The 19177-nt window shown below is 53.1% G+C and overlaps 1 protein-coding gene across 1 annotated transcript in view; it reads left to right on the top strand.

The window, feature by feature from the left end:
- The window catches only part of MYOCD (myocardin), a 238849-nt gene extending 220665 nt beyond the window's left edge, over positions 1-18184 (top strand). The window contains exons 5-13 of the mRNA XM_030506163.1: positions 3616-3691; positions 5905-6066; positions 9763-9929; positions 10397-10540; positions 11327-11589; positions 12261-12414; positions 13568-14515; positions 16857-16914; positions 17553-18184. Of these exons, the coding sequence (XP_030362023.1) occupies positions 3616-3691; positions 5905-6066; positions 9763-9929; positions 10397-10540; positions 11327-11589; positions 12261-12414; positions 13568-14515; positions 16857-16914; positions 17553-18121 (2541 nt within the window). The 3' untranslated portion in view covers positions 18122-18184. The remainder of the gene's footprint in view (positions 1-3615; positions 3692-5904; positions 6067-9762; positions 9930-10396; positions 10541-11326; positions 11590-12260; positions 12415-13567; positions 14516-16856; positions 16915-17552) is intronic.
- The last annotated feature ends 993 nt before the right edge of the window (positions 18185-19177 follow it).

Here is a 19177-nt window from a genome sequence, read left to right on the forward strand (position 1 = left end):
TTTCCAAGCACCTGTCATCCAGCCTTGACCAAGCTGGAGAAAAGTCCATGGAAAAGGGAACACTCAGTCATGCAGGTTTTGCTTGAATGCAAAGAGTTTGTTCCATTAATCTCTGTATAGGAAAGGACCTTTGCAAGGAAGAATGATTGTGAAATATGGAGAAGTGCTCATCTGAACTTAAACACACTCCAAATCACTTGCCCTGAGTCTCCTGTGGTAATAAACGGCCAGCATAAGAAACACAGCATGACTCTGAAAAATTAGTGTGCTTACAGAATTTCAAGCAATCCAAAGTATCCCTGAAGTGTCACATATTTTACAGCTCAAGTATACATCTGTGTCTCTTTGTCTTTCTCTTCAAAAGCTTTCACTGGCTGCTTGCCTGGGGAAAGGGAAGGATGCTCTAGTCTATCCCAAACTGCATTTTTAGACCATGCTAATGAAGACATTAATGAGCACAGCCCATAACAAACATACTCCTTTGCAAGGATGCCCTGCTTTGAGCTGTGACAGGGAAGGAGCAGCAGCTGTTTCCAGATACTTACTCAGTGGCATTTGTTGTTTTGCTGATACTCCTCCAAACTGATGTTCTGCAAACAGAAAGCAGATAACAAGAACTGCTTTCATGTGTTTTGAAAGCTCTTCTGCTTCAGCTGACACTAAAAAAAAAAAAAAACCCAAACACATCTGAAGTCTTTCTGCACCATTTGCATCCCAGTGACACAAATGCAGCTTATAAACAGCAAAGGTCAAAAGGAACTGAAACCTGAGCAGAAAGTCAGGGTAATGCAGTGTGAATGCTGGGTTTGACATGGACAATGCCACATCTCTAAGGCAGCAATCCAAGCTTAGCCCAAGTCAGGATCTGACCTGAGGATTAGCTAGAAATGCATTAGGTGAGTTTAACTGCACTCAGGTGCAGACACCAGCTTGGTCTGACCTTCATAGGAACCAGGCAAACCTACACATTGTCCAAGCAAGGGACTGTGTTGGTGAAAATAAGCTGAGGAAAACCTACGGGGGGAAGGGTAAGGAATGGTAAAGACTTCAGTAAATAAAATGTCTATTATTTGTTTAAACATGTCACTGGCAACATGAGAGCCTGGCATCAGGCCAGTGCACAGCCTTTGAAGTCAATGTCCTATAAGACCTTGCTGGTTTGGAGGACAGGGAGCAGGCTGTCTTCCCTGAGGCTCAGCAGGGCTTGAGTGCTTCCTTCCAGCACCCAGCAAGCGTGGCAGAGAGGAAAAGCTGTCGTGCCTCTGCCCCAGAGCAGCACACCCCGGCTGGGTCATCCCTGACCACCAACAGACATCCCACCCCGAGCAGCTGCCCCCCTGCTCTCTAACCTGTGCTCTTAGCAAGTGGCCCCAGTTCCCTGCCCAAGCTGCTCTGTTGAAATTAAAGCCTGTGGCTCTTTCATCCCTATGCATGCACATGCACAGCTGCTTAACTTTTTTCTTGTAGCACTTTTTAAAAGTATTTTGCACCCTATTTCTCTGTAGCCATCCCACCTCTGGGCTGACCAACCTTCCCTCCCTTCAGCCTCTCCCCACTGAGCCCATCCCTGGCCCTAGAATGATTTCTGTAGCTGTCATCTAGACCCCCAGCTGTCAGCTGGACCCTTTCAGACGCAGGGCACAGAACAGGAGGTTGCTATTCCTAGGGCCCATCTGAAATCCTTTGTTGTGTCTCCTGGAAAGCTGCCTGTTGGTCAACGTGGTTCTGCTGCGGATCACAAGATTCTCCAGAGCCATTTATATTTTTTTCTCTATTTATGGAGTAACTCATTTCTGCCCAAAGCCACTGTCCAGTGCCCACTACAAAAGCATCTCTGGTGGATAAAGTCTTCATTCACCCCAGTGCAGAATCAGCTGTGACCTGAATGCAGTCCTTTCCAAACGTCCTTGCAATTGGATCAGAACTACTTCAGATCATTTCTCCAATTACTCCAAATCATGTTGCTTTGTAATCTGTTCGCCTTGAAAGATTCAGAGCTAAGGAGTATATCTTCTATCCTCCAACACAGTAATTAATGTATTGGCTAGTAGAAAAAATTGCTGTGTAATATGATTTGATCTATTCTTCTGTTTAGACTGTGAGCCACTCCTAATTCCTCTGGTGACCCACAGCTACGCTCCTTTCTTATGTTAGTCTTATCCAGACCAAATTTCTCTGGCTTGCCTGTGAGAAAGCCATGTGAGATAATGTCAAAACATGCTTCAAGTCAAGCTACATGACATTCATTGTTTATTCCTGTAACAGAAATCTGTCAGCTTTCCATAGAACAAAATCAGGTTGGTGCGATGTGGTTTGCTCTTGATGAATCCATCCTGGCTCTTACTCACCTCCTGTCTATCTTCAAAATCTGTTTACAGAGACTGTCTAATTACTTGGTCCAATATCTTGCTGACTGGTTCATAAATTCCTTGTTTCATGTCTCCATCTCATTTAAAGCAAGAAATTATTCTCTCCCTTGCCCAGTTTCCTGGAGACCCACAGATATTACTCTAGCCTTGTGTATCTCAAACTGGGAACGTTTAACTCATCTGAGTATTCTCCAACCTGTTCTCCAACCCGATAACTGGGGTTTCTTCTCTTTTGTTGCTGAAGGTTCTTGGCTTAGTAATCTGATTGATAAATAGCCATTTGTCTTCTTAGTGAGGATGGTTTAAAAATGCATTAAATCCTGTAGCCATCCCAGCAGCATGCATAATTATTTCTCCTGTTTATGGAACACAGACAGCACTTTCCATTGCCTTGTCATGGCTACAGAAGTCCTTATGAAATCTTTTTCTCATGATCCTGTACATTTTGTACTGCGGGTTTTCCAGTTTTGCTCCAGCTGCTTGTACTATTCTTTTATATTTATCCTTAAGATTTTAACCTCTTTGAACTATGTACATTTTTTGGTTCTATTTCTTCCTGTACCTTAACTTAGCAAACAGCTAGTAATTTGTCCAAGTTGTGCTCTTGCTTTTCTTCAGCAGTGGATAAGCTTATATTTATATTCTTGAGGTCAGCTGCCCTCAACACTGACTTCGTTGGGCCTAATGGATGGTGTTCTTGTATGTCTGCGTGCCTTTCTGTTCCCAAAGCCATGAGGAAGTCGGTACAAGGCTCCAGGGCCATGTTGATCACAAGTTCAGCTGCACTGATCTGCAAAGTGGCTTTTCCCAGCCCCACATCATAGCTGGGGTGAGGACCATAGAGCACAGGACTGCAGGAAGACCAAGCCTCATGGCTGACCTGGGTAGAGAGCCTGGGAATCTTCATGGCCTACTCAGCCCCAGAGTGCCAGGCTTGCCACAGAAGCCATTGCTCACTGTACGCTCTGGAGCTGCCTTGATGCAGCTCTCAAAGGCCACATGGTATGCTAAGCTAGAAGAAGACCCACTACTCCCTGTTGAATAGATCTCATCCTTCCCATAGGCTCTTGTAATACTTCCAGGCATGAGAAACTCAAGGGAAATTGGAAAGGAGACACCTTAGGAGTGGGTATAGTGAACATCATTGTAATAAATCCAAAAGAACCATGGGGTGGCACAGGGGCAGATGCTCTCTGTACCTTACTGCTGCTCTACCCAGGTAACTCTCTGCATTTGTGTCCTGCAGACTGAAGATTATCTCAAGCACAAGATCAGAAGCAGGCCTGAGAGATCAGACCTGGTCAATATGCACATTTTACAAGGTAAGACTGCCTGAGCTTCTCCCACATACTCCTTGTGTCTCCTGCCTTGTGACTCATGTCTTTCCTGCCCCACTTGGCTTCCCTTCAGGACTCTCATTGGGGTTAACTTTGTCCCAGCTGCTCGTGAGGGACAGATTCAAATGGGACACATGTTGTATGGAATTCAGCCCTGGTCTTCAGGAGACAGGACACACATTTATTCCATGACAGAAGACCCAAAGGTTATCTAACCTTTCTCCCATCTCTGGCAGGGATCAGTGTAAGATACCGTAGAGAACAGCTGTAAGAGAGGACTCAGTTAGACAGAGGTGCTGAGGTGTGGTCCTCATGAAAAGCATACCCAGGGCATTCTTGTCCAGGGCACTGAAATCCCTATAACGGGTGGCTGCAATACCCTCCCAAAGCTGGACATCTTTTGTTTTTCCATAATTCTGGATATTTTACGTGCCAACTCATGCCAAGCACAGCTGTATGAAAAGGGTGAGCCCTGCTATTAGTCCATGAGCCGCAGCACTTCTCCCCTCTCCCATCCTGGTGTCCCTTCCCAGGCAGAGAGCTGGCACGGCTCTGCTGCATCCCGTCACAGACAGCGGAAAACTGTGGTGTCCGCTGTTATCTCCAGAGATACCAAGCTCCTTAGAGTCAGGGAGGATGTACAAGCCTCTCTCCTGAAGCCCTGTCAGATGCCTGGAAGAAGCAGATCACTCTCCGGCAATTGCCAGAGGCCAGTTGCTGGCCTCCGCCCTCAGCATGGATGAAGTCCATATTTCTTTTTCCTCCGGCACACAGGAGGGCTGAGGCAGGGACCCATTCCAGATCACTGCCACTGCCTTGCTTTTCCCTTGGGTGTCCATCCCTAAAATGAGCTAGCACCATTGCTTGTTTGTCAGGTGGAAAGTGTCTTTCCCTAAGGTTAAACCATAGAAGCACTACAGGAGTTAGGCGACTGTAAACCAGATGTGGGGGCAGCTGCAGTCGCCAGGAGTGGGCAGGAGCAGGCAGACAAAGCCAGAGGAGAGTGGAAGCAGAGACTGCCTGGCTTTGTATTGAGCAAGCTGGCTGTGCTGCCCCACACACACCTCTGCGTTTCATGGACATGTGCCCTGGCATATCATGGACTCACGTGTCTACTTGGTTTGTAACAGGACTAGAGGTGATTGAAACTGGCCAACTGAGACTTCACATCATCTAAATGCTTTACAGGGACACCGTCTGTTACTGTTCACCTCAGGTGTGTTTACTGCCCTGTATGGTCTGAGGCCAGAAGTTACCCTGGATCAGCTCTCCTGACCTCCTGCAGAGAATTCTTCCATGGTATCAAGCCCTGTAACATCTGTTGCCTACAATCTGGCTTCTAGAAGACTCTCCGGTCTTTGAACATAGCACAACCTAGACGCAGCCCTTCTTACTTTAGACCCCCAAGGGTATAGACACGGTCTAGTTTAGAATCCCACTCCCTCACTACTCATGCCTGTGCCACCAGAGGAGGCAGACCACCTCTGTTCAGGAAATGTCTGTTTAATTGGCTAATCTTATGCCACCACTCAAAACTCTAGGCTTCTCAGATGGGTTTGGTAGGGCTGTAGCTTCCAGATCTAGCTGCCTTTGTTATGCTCCTCTCCAGCTTGCTTTTTCCCTGAAGTCCTGGAGCACTGTTGTTACATTGCCTCCAAATGTCTACTCCCAAAACCTCAGCCTTTTTTCTTCCAGTGCAAGACATTTATTCCATCTGTCAAACATTGTCAATGGTTCATTTCTCCAGCTGTTCTCCAGAAGCAGGGATCCATCTGCATTAGCCAACAAGGGCCAATGGGCTCCTAGCAGGCAGGAGCTGGCGTCCACTTTGGCCCCTACGTTAGTGGGAGTTTGTTAATGAAGTTTCCATTGCAGATCATTCCTGGTCCTTGGGGAGGATGCTCCAGCTGCAGGATGGGTTTGCAAGCCTAGGCTAGTAGACAAAGGCTTTTGCCTGGGAATGGAGAAGCTGAACCTCAAGCTCAGAGGAGGACCTATGTCCCAAATCCCACCAGCCCCATCCAGTCCAACATCCTGCCTCCCAGCCTCGCAGCAGCTCCTGCTGTGCACTGAGCCATGCTTAGACTTTGGCTGCAGCCCAGATTTTGGCTGTGCTGAAGGGGAAGCACATTCTCACTGTGCACTGTGCTCAGAGATACCCCAGGTCCCAAACTGATGCCTTCCATTTGGCCTTTTAGACTCAGCTGCAGAGGGGTCCATTCAGTCTACTCAAATGAAGCTGAAAAGAGCCCGACTGGCAGATGATCTCAATGAAAAGATTGCTCTCAGGCCGGGTCCTTTGGAGCTGGTGGAGAAGAATATTATTCCTGTCGACTCCGCTGTGAAAGAGGCCATAAAAGGTAGTGGAAGTGAACGTGCATGTTGTGTTGTGTGCATGGCACAGGGCTGGCAAGGTTATGAGGATGTACTGCAGCGGCTGCAGGAGGTGACTGACCTGGACTTAAAAGCTGCATTTATTGCTTAAATTTTACTATTTTTACAGTAAGCAGCCCAGTCCAGCACAGCCTGGGCTATTTAATCCAGATCTGGGAAAAGAGAGCTCTCATCTTAGAACAATAACCACTGCAAAATGCTCATGTCTCCTCTCTTAAGCTGCTTCCCTCACCAAGGCTTTGAGCACATACGTGATACTGCTGGAGACAAAACATTCTTGCCTCCCTCTTGAGGGAGAGGACCTGGGTGCACACATGTTGTGAGGCCAGCTTGGGTTTGCCCATTTGTGCCCTGTCAAGCTTTTACATCCCAGTAGGTGGAGGTGAAGTGTTCCAGCTCAGTTCTCTCTTATTTCCACTGATGCTAGTGGGATGCAAGGCCCAGCAGAGCAGGATGCTGCATCTCTGGGATGAGTAAGCATCCCTAGGGTGCTAGACTGCTGGGGAACACAAGGAGCAGCCTGCACCCCAGAGCAGAGTTCACTCCTACCTACCAGTGCCCAGCTCTTGACTTATGTCTGAGCTGGGTTTTCTCTATCACTTATCCCCTGACCAGAGGGCGGAAGCCAAATCCTCCACTTTCCTTCCCCCTGTGCTGCTGCAGGGAGGCTGGTGTGGCAGCTGGCACAAAGCAAAAGGTGACTCAGGTTTCACCAGGGCCAACAGCAGGACAGGGAGATCCAAAGGCAGAGAAAGGGGCAGGAAAGCCAGTGGGGTCCTGCAGTACCAGGACGGCAGCCTGTGTTTGAGCATCTGAGAGATGCTCTGCCCCATGGGAGCTGCTTGTTCTGTTCCTCCTGGTTCCTCAATTCATGGGATTATTTCCATTGGCAAAATCCCATGTTAGGTGCCTGTTCTCGGGCTCAGAGCAATCTGGGGACAGTGGCAGGGCTCTGGGACAGGAGTGGGGTTTGAACAACAGGAGTGATGCCGAAAATGGGAATTGAAACAGGAAGTACTTTGACTTCCATTTCATCTCAGAAACCAGCATAAGTGACACAAGATATTCAAGGCTCCAATACTGCTCTGTCCTGCCCCACAATTGTTCCTGCTCTTGGTTTTCCTGCTCTGGCTTTTCTAGTGTAGCCCTTGAGCTGCTCCTTTTCCAGAATTCACAGCTCTCATCTTTGGAGGTGAAATGTTCCAGGACTGAAGAGGAATTTTTAAGGAGAGTTCAAGTAAAATCTCCCCAGCCACTTATCGAAGGGAAGAACAGTGGAAAAGAAAAAATGCCCACCACCACCCCCCCCTTATAAACGTCTGAGGCAGTTTGAGCCTCCTGACTTTATTCACTGGAGCAGAGGCTTGGAGGCTGGGTGAGTGAGCTGGGAACAGCGTTTCTCTCCAGCTGCCTTGTCAGGAGCTTGTGGTAAAGAGAGATTTACAGGACAAAACTGATAAAAACAAAAAGTCTGGCTTAAAAAAACTGGATCCATTTGAAATTTCTCCCTTGTACAATGCCCTTCCATCACATGGCTGAGGAAAAACTGTCCCCTGTAAGCAAGTTTTATCCCATTCAGGGTGAATCAAGCAGCACATTAGAGTCAAATGTGAAGTTACTTGGTAATGTTGGGTGCCATGAGAAGGAGGAGGTGCAAATGCACCAGGAACACAATCCCAGCCCTCAGGTTTCTGCAGAATAGAGCCCCAGGCTGAAGGATCTTCAGGCTGTTTTTTGGAGTCAGAGGCACCTTGCGGTGCTCACGGTTTGGGGTGAAGGACAGAACACAGAGCAGAGATGAGCACTGACACTTCTGAACGTTAAGCCTTTTGTTTTCGCAATACCAGAAAGATGACAGGGTTTAAAATCATTTTACTTTAACCTTGGAATCTCAACTGTTTATACAGTGGAAAGTTCAGCTGACGTGTTCCTCTAATCACCTCCGGCAGGGTGAGCAGAAAGTGCCAGACCCCAACCGAAAGCCCTAACGTCCCAGTGACAGGAGGCCGCCAGTGCCCTACATAGCTGAGCAGTGATACAAGAACCTTTTTTTACCAGGTCCTTGTCATCACTTTGTCCAATACGCTTGAGAGGACAATACCCAGTGCATTAGAAACAGCCCCGAGCAAACACCATTCTGCCTGAGATTACAGCAGAGACATGGGATCCTGAAACAATACGGCCAGCCCTGGGCTGGGTGAGAGCAGGACAGATAAGGGCAGCATTCCCGACCCGGCACAGGCCCGTGGTATCAAGCAGCAGGATGCAGCACATTCCTGTCATGCTCCAGGCTGCTGCTGTGTCCCAAAGGTCCCTTAGGCTTTCAGCTTTGGCACCACTTCTCAACACGTGCTTATTAAATGCCAGCGCAGCAGGAGTCGTGCACATCCACAGTCCTCGCGTGTTGTCATTTTTCCCAGAGAGAGGATGCCCATGCTTGTCTGCAATTTTTTCTCTCTATTTATGGAGTAACTCATTTCTGCCCAAAGCCTCTGTCCAGTGCCCACTACAAAAGCGTCTCTGGTGGATAGTCTTCATCCACCCCAGTGCTTCATCAGCTGGCTTAGCTGTGGCTAACTGCTCCTGAGGGAAGACCCAGTTTGGGTGCTGGAGAGGGGACATACGAGGAGCCCCATGCCCTGGAGATCAGAGAAGAGAGGCTCTCCATGGGACACATCAATCTTATATCCTCATCCCATACAGTGGCAGGGCAGCGGCTCGGGGCAGGGAGCCAGGGCTCCCCGCTTCCTCGCCCTGCCTGGCACCACGAGCCAGAGCAAGCAGAGATAACCCTTATCTGTCTGATAGGGGCAGGGGTCAGGGCAGGAGGGTGCGTGTTGGTGAGAAGAGGCACATTGCTGGACCGGCAGCAGGGACAGGTGGAAGCTTGTCCCCAGGCCCTTCCCATTTCCCCGTTTGTCACCTCGCTATCGGCATGCCAAGCTGCCTGACAAATGCCAGACGTGAGCACGAGGAGATTGCGAGTGCGGCCCCGCTGCTCCTTCCTCTACCCCCACCTGCAGCCCTCCGGTGCTCACGAGACCTGCATTTCTTCAGTGCTTTATTTATCAGCAAAAGCCGGGGGTCAAGAGCTCTTGCCCATCTGAGCAGCACGTAGCACGGCTGGAGCTGCGCAGGGGGGAGAAGCCGTGTCGGGGGCTGCCGGTGGCAGCAGTTTGAAGCATTTGTGCGGGTGAAGCCTGTGGACAGAGGCAGGATGTGGAAGCCTTTGCTCGGCTGCAGCCAGGTCCACTCGTGCTGGCTCTTGTGCCACCCTCCGGGTGGGTGCCAACCCCAGCTCTCGTGCTGAGGGCAGGGTCACACGTATGGTGCGGTCAGTCGGGGCGCTCAGCTGGTGGAAAGGGCGACTCCAACGCCCCTCTCCCCATCTCAGCCCTGCCAAACCTCCTGCCCAGGTTTGGCTCTGACACCTCACATGGTCCGTGGCACGGGCCAGGAGCCGATGCCAGGTCCTTTCCCACCCACCTTGGCCATAAGGGCACACGCAGGAGCTGCCCCTGCGCATGGCTGGGGACGGGAGGACGTGTCGGAGCCCCCCGAGCACCAACACGCGTGCTTCGCTCAGAGCCAGCTCTGAAGGAGGTGGGTGCGTCCCCCCTCGCTCAGCGCAGGGCCCTGAGATCGCCCCTTCTTCCCGGCAGGCACCCAGGTCAGCTTCCCCAAGGCGGCGGACGCCTTCGCCTTCGAGGAGGACAGCAGCAACGACGGGCTGTCCCCGGAGCAGGCGCGGAGCGAGGGCTCCCCGGGTCCCGCCGAGCCCCCGCCGGCCACCAAGGGCCCAGAGCCCGCCGCGGGCCCCGCGCCTCAGGTGGGCAACGGTGGGCGGGGGGACGCGGGGCTGCAGCACCCCCTGCCGGGCAGCGCCGGTACTGCAGGGGGGGCTGGTGGGACTGGGAAATGGAGTGGGCTGGGGTGAGCTGGGGCAGACTGAGGGGGGACTGGGATGGACTGGGGTGAGCTGGGAGGACATGAAGGGGATGGGGGAGCACACCTGAAGGACTGGGGCTGGTGAGAGGGGAAGTGGGCTAGTATGGGAGACACCGAGGGGGTGTACTGGTGGTGGGATGAGGATATAGGGCTGATGTGGTTAGGGTGGACTGGGATGGGCTGGGGAGACAGAGGGCTGGGAAAGGACTGGGGTGGCCTGGGGGAGCGGGGACACTGGGCTGGGATAGACATGGTGGGGTGGAATGGACTGGGGACAACATGGGCTATGGGAAATGGGATCCCAGGTGCCCCTGGCTCTGGCCCCACGCCCTGGCTCCCGTCACACAGCAAACCTCTCCCTCGCAGGACCAGCCCCGCAGCGCCGATGGCCATGTACCAGACCCCGCGGCGGCGCAGGGCAGCCAGTGTGACAGCCCCAAGCAGCCAGCGGGGCAGGAGAGCCCCACACTCCCGGTGCCCTCTGCCGTGAAGGTAAGTCCTGAGCCTCCAGGCTGCCCGGGACAGGGATCAAGTGCTGCGAACCTGGCTGTGCTCAAGCTCACATGCTGTACCCCACGTGTGTGGGAGCTCTGGGGGGGTTGGCCTCAAAGGCTTGGAATAATGCAAAGGAGACAAACCTTCTTGTCCCAAACTGTAATTTGATTCATTTTGTAACAGTACGAAGTATAGCATCATACCTTGCTAGAGGCAATTGCTCGGGTTCTGCACTGCAAATGTCCCCTGGGGCTAGGAGCAGAAGGAGGTACAAGGCAACACTGAAACACCTTCATAGAATCATAGAATCATAGAACCAACTGGATTGGAAAAGATCTTTAAGCTCATCCAGTCCAACCACTCCCCAGCACTGCCAAGGCCACCACTAACCCATGGCACTGAGGCCTCGGCTACACGGTGTGTGAGCACTTGCAGGGACGGTGACTCCAGCCCTGCCCTGGGCAGCCTGTTCCAATGCCTGAGCACCTTCTGGGGAAGGAATTGTTCCTCATCTCCATCTAAACCTCCCCTGGTGCAGCTTGAAGCTGTTTCCTCTTGTCTTCCAGGCAAGGAGGGTCATTCTCCATCTCATGTGCTCTCCCACACAACTGAGATGGGGCGAGGGCCTGAGGGAGTCCTCTACATGCAGGCTGAGCAGCTCTTGGAGCTGAAGTGTCAGGGTGCTGGCAGGAGCTGCCCTTATTCTGTCCCAGGCTTCTGAGTTTCCACACGGGTAGCAGGAGCTCTTGTCCCAGCTAATTCCTTTCCTTCTTGGACCAACAGTCCAAATCATCCAGTGACAGCAAGAACCGTCACAAAAAGCCCAAGGACACCAAGCCCAAGGTGAAGAAGCTGAAGTATCACCAGTACATCCCTCCGGACCAGAAGGCTGAGAAGTCCCCTCCACCCATGGATTCTGCATATGCCAGACTCCTCCAGCAACAGCAGCTCTTTCTGCAGCTCCAGATCCTCAGCCAGCAGCAGCAGCAGCAACAGCAGCACCAGCAGCACTTCAGCTACCCAGGGATGCACCAAGGCCAAGTAAAGTGAGTAGCAATATGCCAATAGCAGGGTTTAGTCCTGTCTCTCTCCAAATTGTTCCCTTTGTACCCATTTGTGCCAGTGCAAGGAGGATAAATGCATGCAAGTGAAACAGAATCATAGAATCACAGACTTGTTTGGATAGGAAGGGACCTTAAAGCTCATCCAGTTCCTGGGCAGGGACACCTTCCACTAGAGCAGGTTGCTCCAAGCCCCTGTGTCCAACCTGGCCTTGAACAGTGCCAGGGATGGGGCAGCCACAGCTTCTCTGGGCAACCTGTGCCAGCGCCTCAGCACCCTCACAGGGAACAACTTCTGCCTTATATCTAACCTGAATTCCCCTGTTTCAGTTTGAACCCATCACCCCTTGTCCTATCGCTACAGTCCCTGATGAAGAGTCCCTGTCCAGCATCCTTGTAGTCCCCTTCAGATACTGGAAGCCTGGGAATATAAAAGCTTGGAAACAGCACAGCCTCCTGCAAAGCCAGCGTGGCTTTGTGCACTGACTGGGCCACCAGAAATCTCCTTACAGCCCAACCTGGTTATCTTTGGGGTTGGCAGTCTGTCAGGTCTCACATGGGAGATGGCAGCCCCAAGGGAGCAAAGAGATGGTACGCTGGGCACAGAGACCCCAGGGGAATAGACAAGTTACCCCAAATCTCCTTTGTTATTCCAGGCAATCAAATGAGCAAATGGTCAAAAGTTCAAATTCTTCATCAACTTCTGCCAACACCACCCCTCTTTCTCCTGTGAAAACCACGTTTTCAGGCCAGACTTGTGTCTCATCAATCAAGCCAGGCCCTCTGCCATCAAACCTGGATGATCTGAAAGTGAGTGCAAAGTTTGTCACTGCAGGAGCAGAATCTTATCCCCTATATGTGCTTTGCAACCCTCAAAGTGTGCATTGTAGTGCCACAGGCTGATCAGCAAACCAGAGGCACCACGCTGTGAGCAAACCCAGGAGTACATCACATTGGGTCAGGAATTTGTTACTGTGATGGCAACTGAAAACATGGTTTGCTGCTCTGCAGGGGCATGTGGGTGCCTTGCTGCAGGGAATGTACCAGCAAACCTTGAGTGTAAGTCAGGAGGGCTGCAGGCCAGGCCATCAGGTCAAGGGCTAAAGGACAATCTGTGCTGCTGCTCCTGCAGCTCACAGCTCCATGCCTTCTGTGGGTTTATGGTGGCCATCATGGATGCTGCTGGCAGACCAGCCAGAAGCTAGGACATCAGCATGGCCTCCTCTTAGTGACTCAGCTTCTCAGTGGTCACTGCAACCAGGCGAGCTCAGCTCTCTGCACAAGCAGGTATCTCCTGGAGTCTGCAGCTATGAGCACTACGAGCACTTAAATCTCTCGTGTAGGCATGACGGGCAGGGCATGAGTGAGAATCACTTATATCAACAATTCTTTTATATTTCTATTCTTTTATACTTTCATACTCAGCCATGGGGAAGGCCAAGTCCCCTTAGAACTAGAGACCTGGGGGAAATATTCATAATTGGAGGAAGAAATAAGGTGAGGTAGAAATAACATCAGTTTGGCCATAGCGATGCCCCAGCTCAGATGTCTGAACTGTGTGCAGATGCCTGAACGTGGAGTATCTGACTCTGAGGTATGTAGTCACATTCCCTGAGCTAAAAGATGCCATCAGCTAGTTCCTAGTCTGTGCAAAAGTCCTCTGTTCACATAGAAACCTACTGCTAGGAAGAGAGTCTTGGGTTACCTCTATGGCCCAAGGACCACTGCTGGTTCATGGAGAGGAGTCGCAGTTCCTGAAGGAAGAAAGAAGGTTTTCCTGTTAGGAAAGGTCAAGATCCTGCAGGATGTGGGGTGGTCAGGGTTGTACAGGGTGATTCTGGTGACTGCAGGTGAGACAGTGAGCCCCGGGGGGTCAGAGCTTTAAAGCAGGAAGCTGGGAGCCCATGATCTGAGACTCCTTGTTAGAAATGTTGGGTTTCTAAAAGGATCATCTTCCTCGCAGGTGTCAGAACTGAGGCAGCAGCTCCGAATACGAGGCCTGCCCGTGTCGGGTACCAAAACAGCGCTGATGGAACGGCTGCGGCCCTTCCAGGAATGCGGCAGCAACGCAGTGCCCAGCTTCAGCGAGATCACCACCGTCACCTTCCCAGTCACTCCAACCAGCACCCTGTCAAGTTACCAGTCACAGTCCTCCGCTAGCATGTTATCCAATGGCTTCTACCACTTTGGCAGCACCAGCTCCACACCACCCATCTCTCCAGCCTCCTCCGACCTCTCTGTGAGTGGCTCTTTGCCAGACACATTCAACGATGGGCCCATGTCTTCTCCACAGTTTGGTCTCCAGCCATCTCCAGTTCATGGCAGTGCCGAAGAAAGCCTCATGAGCAGCATGAATGGAGGGAGCATCCAGCTGGAGCTGGAAGGGATCGACACAGAGAAAGACAAAATGCTGGTGGAGAAGCAGAAGGTCATCAATGAACTAACGTGGAAACTGCAGCAAGAGCAGAGGCAGGTGGAAGAGCTACGGATGCAGCTCCAGAAGCGAAAGAGGACCAATGGCCTCGAGGAGAAGCAGCAGCCCGCTCCTCACTTCTTTGGTGTCCCCATCAAGCAAGAAAACACAGTGTCCAGCTGTCCATTTGCATCCAAACAAACTACCTTGAAAGGCCAAGCCAGCAGCTCGGATAAGTTAAGTAACTGTGGGGTGCCACAGCTGCCTCACATTGTAAATAGCCACTGCTTGGAGCCTGCAGGGCAAAGCACCATCACCTCCTCGACATTCCTGAGCCCGCAGTGCTCTCCCCAGCACTCCCCACTCGGAGCTGCAAAGAGCCCCCAGCATATCAGCCTGCCACCCTCTCCCAACAGCCACTATCTCCTCTCGGTGTCCCCCAGCTCAGAAGGGCGCAGTGGGTCCCCGAAGGCCAGCAGTTGCCTTCGCACAGCACCGGTAAGTGGATACACCCCATCTCAGCAGTGAACGTGCTGGGCTCTGTGAGCAGCCAGTCAAACATCCCAGTTTGAGTCCTTCCCCATCAGCCCGGGACTGCTGGCACCCAGCGTGGGCACCCAGGGGGCTGTAGTGCTGCCTGGAAAGGCTGAGAGCATCCCACATTGACAATGGGTTGGAAGCTGATGGCACCACAGGGTCCTTTGCAGGGCATCTTCTAGGGAAACCTGCTGCCACCTGGGGGGCCACAGCACAGCTCCTGTGCCCCATGGAGCCCTGGCATAGCTCCTTCTGCCCTGGAGGGGCCCTAGCACAGCTTCCCTCTTCCCCAGGGGACCCCAGCACCAATTGCTCTGCCCCTGGGTGAGCACTGGCAAAGCTTCCTGTGTTCTGGGAGAGTCCTGGCAGAGCATCCTCTGCCCCAGGGAGCGCTGGCACAGCTCCCTCTGCCCCTGGTTAAGCACTGGCACAGCTCCCTCTGCCCGTGGAGGAGTCCTGGCACAGCTCCCTCTGCCCTGGGGGACCACTGGCACAGATTCTTCTGCCCTAAATGAGCCCTAAGCCAGCTGTCTCTCCCCTCAGGAGGCCCTGGCACAGCCTGTGGTGCCCCTGGGAGAATCCTGGCACAGCTGCTCCTGCCCCATGGAGCACTGGCACGGCTCTCTCCACCGTAGGGAAGCCCTGGCACAGCTCCCCCCACCCCATGGAGCCCTGGCACAGCTCTATCCACAGCAGGGAAGCACCAGCACAGATCCCTCAGCCCCTGGGAGAGCCCTGGCTAAATTCCTACATCCAGCTAAGCTCCTAGCATCTTCCCAAGCCATTGCAGCTCCTAGCAGTGAGCGAGGGATTTTGACCACTGGGTTGAAGGAGGGCAGTTAACCTGGTCGTATGGGAAGCCTTTTCTTGGGAAGATAGAGCAGGGTTTGCAATTGGGCTCTGCAGTTTGCTAGAGCCTGTGCCTCCCCACCAGGCAACCAGCACAGCAGAGAGTTGTCCCTCAACATCCACCACTCCTCACTCAGCCTTCTGGACAGGGACAAAAGCTTGGAGAGGGCACACACTGCCAACACATGAAAGCAGCACAAGATGTTGCTGATCCCACCCCCAGTTCATCCCCGTTTCTCTCTTCCCCTTGCACCAGGATGCTCTGCAGCATCGTGCCTGTGCTCCAGCAGTGACCAGAGGTCAGCCTGGCCCTGGCTCTCAGAACTAGCCTGTTGGAGCTGGTTTACCTCCCTCCCTCCTGCCTGGAAGCCAAGCGCTTTGAGCTGATTTGCCCCACAAACTTGTGTTTCCCTGGCACCAGACTGGCCTCACCAGGGGTGAAAGAGAGCTGGGCCTCCCTGTGCACTGACTCCATTTCCCTGTATTTCCCCACGCAGATGCCTACGCAGGCAGGTCAAAAGTTTTCTATTCCATCCCCAACTTTTTGTAAGTCAAGCCCAGCCCTCTCAGAGGTAAAGCAGCCTCCACCCTATGAGGATGCAGTAAAGCAGGTAACTGCATGGTTTTTATTTTCTATAAGGCTAGGGCTGTGCAGGGTGTTCTTTTGCAGTTGACATAACTCATCCTCAGGAGGTATAACCCATTATAGGGTCTCTGGGTAGAACAGGCCCTGACATCCTCTCCAGACACCCAGGACTTCACTGTACTTTTCTTTGGGTGCTCAGTACAATGTGAGAAACAGACTCTCGCGCATTCCCAAGTCACCAGGAAACCTCCCCTTCCCTCTTTAGTCTGTTAGCAAAGTTCCCTGCTCCATGCCATCTGCCTCCTTTTGCCTCATCCTGGAGCACTGTTCCCATGGGGAGGACTGTCTCCATCACCCATGAACCCCTTACTTCTTGTGACAACCTGTCTGCAGCCTCAGTGCTGGTCGTGATGGTGCCTTCAGGACAGTGGAGCAGTGCTGTTGGCAGTGATTAACATGGGCTGATGCTGGCAGGGAGGTGTGCACGAAGTCCTTCCAGTCTCCGGTCAGGAAGAGGAGGAAGATGATGAGTTGCCCCCCAGGCTGCAGGGAGTGCAAGGAGGCGCATGCCAGTGAAAGGTGCTGGCTCCATAAAGTCCATGTGTCCTGGCAACCCTGGGAAGAAGCAGTGTGTGGTGGCCACTGAGCAGGGTGGGGGGAACCTGGTGCTGTGCTCCCCAGATCTACTGTGCTTGTCCCATGGCCCTGCAGTGCTCACCTGAATGCCACTGCCAGCCCCGTGTTGGTGTGGCTCCTCTCCTGCATGGGAGAAAGCTGTTTGTGGCGTCTAGAGCCACCTACCTGGCTTGTGGCTGGAGGGACTCTCCTCCTAATGCCCTCTACTCTCCTCTTTGTTGTTCGCTGCAGCAGATGACACGAAGTCAGCAGATGGACGAGCTCCTGGATGTGCTGATTGAGAGCGGAGGTACGCACTGCTTCCCTGTTCCCCTCCAGGCCTTCCCCTCCAAGCCAGTGGCACTCTGTGGCGCTCAGTGCTTTCTGTGCACTCCAGTAGAGCTGCCTGGGTTGAGTACAGCTTTCATTTGCCCTCCCTAGGCCAGCAGCCACTGAGTTTGAATGCAAAAGCATATTGGCACTCCTGGAGCCTGCTCCTGTGGAGCTGGTGGGGTGGTCCAGGCTTGGTTAGCCCCTATGCAGAGAGAAGGGACAGCAGGGCAGCAGCGTGTGCACAGCACTTCCAGCACCCTCCCCACGCAGAGCCTCCTCCTGCCCCCCACCACTCCCAGTGCTGCCAGTGCCATCTCCTGCATAGAGCACTGCCGGTGCCCTCCCCTGTGCAGAGTGGTTGCCTCTGCCCTTCCCCATGCACAACCCATGCCCATGGGGACAGCTGCCAGTGCTTGTGCCATAGGGACAGTGTCCAAAGCCAGGGAAGCCAAGGTCAGAAAGCAGGAACCTGTGAGGCTTCCCACAAGGAGGGTGGGTGAGCAATGCCAAGGGGGTTGAGTGGGGAGCAGGTCTCTGTAGGCTGAGGTGATGTCCCTGTCCCCAGCAGTGGTGGGCACTGCCAGAGCACCTCAAACCCCTCGCATTTGTTGACAGAAATGCCAGCCAATGCCAAGGAAGATCAGTCCTGCCTCCAGAAAGTACCTCAGATAACAGTGTCTACAGGGAACTCCAGCGCCGCGCTCCCCAAGTCATCTGCCCCGTTTGAGCAGGTCTCCTCAGCCCAGCTCCCCTTCGAGCACTGCCCGGGCAGTGGTGATGCTCACCTCGAGGTGCTGCTGAGCGCCCACAGCCCCCTGGGCAGGATCAGTGAAATAGCCCTTCTGAAGATGGGGGGAGAGGAGTCCCACTTCGAAGGCATGATGGAGGGGTTCCCCGGCAAAGCCGCCGATGAACTGCTCCCCTCTCAGGAGATCTTACAGCCTCCCCTCTCGCCCATGGACACCCAGCTCTCCCCTTCCCCTGCCGACGGCGCTGGTTTACAAATGAGCTTCACTGAGTCTCCATGGGAAACAATGGAGTGGCTGGACCTGACCCCCCCCAGCTCTGCCACCGGCTTTGGTTCGCTCACCCCCGTGGCTCCCAGCATCTTCAACATTGATTTCCTAGACGTTACCGATCTCAACCTAAACACCAGCATGGACCTGCACCTGCAGCAGTGGTGAGAGGGAGGGTGGTGGAGGCAGGATACAGCAGCCAGCACAGTGTTTCTGTCATGCCAGAGAGCACACAGGGCGAAGGTGCCACATCCAGGGGAAACTGGAGTCCTTTTCCCAGCATATAAACTGTTTCAATTTCCGGTTACAGCCAATCGACAGCACAGTTGCTCTGGTACTTTGGTTTTCCTCCATTGACACGTCCCCACAGAGGACAGCAGTGCCTTTAACAACACTTCTTTAGTTTGAAAAGAATTTTGGTTCTGTTTCTTTTCTTTTTCCCCTCTCCCCAGTTTTAGCAGCCACTCTCGTGAGAACTGGAGCAGCCCATGACAAAACTGTGTGATGAGGAGACCTCACCTCGGTGGGAATAGGAAATTTTGGAGAGGATAGCCTATTGCTGCCCTCTGCTCCTCTTTCCCCTCCTCCTGCCCACCTAGCCCTTTAGGCAATCCTGCTGGGCTCATCTTGGCCATGCCCAGGCAGGGATGTGGGATCAGGGAGGCTCTGCCCAGCCAGGTTGACAAGCACACTTCTCCATCCAGCTAGGCTTGCCTTGCTTCCTGCCTCCTGCCCCCAACGCTGTGTTGCCCAGTCCCTGCACAGCTCTGCTCCATGTGGATGAGAGGTGGAGACCCCCCATGTTCGTGGTGGCACCTTGTCATGTCTGCACGGTGCCTGAGGGGCTGACAGCCCAGGAGCTGTCCTGGCTGCAGTCTGAACTGAATCAGGCTGCAGCCTGTGAGCTCTGGACGTTGGAGGCAGCTGCTCAGGCTGCACATGGCAGGTATCAAAGGGATGTGGCATCCCAGTGGAGCTGCTGCATCCCAGCTAGTACGGTACAGACAAAGAGATGTGTAATGTGTTTTGGTCCAAGGTAGGAGCAAGTCATATAGAGAATACAGCCAGGCTTTGGAGGGGCTGTCCTTTGCACAGCCAGAAGTCAGGATGGATCTCCACCACCTCGCATGACCTGGGAGCAGGGAGAGCCAGAAATGGACACTCAGCGGCCGGCACATGGAGCAGGGCTGAGCGAGTCCTCGCAGGGCTGCGGTTCTGTGCAAG

The sequence above is a fragment of the Strigops habroptila genome, chromosome 14 (genome assembly GCF_004027225.2).
Source record: "Strigops habroptila isolate Jane chromosome 14, bStrHab1.2.pri, whole genome shotgun sequence".
Lineage (NCBI taxonomy): Eukaryota > Metazoa > Chordata > Aves > Psittaciformes > Psittacidae > Strigops > Strigops habroptila.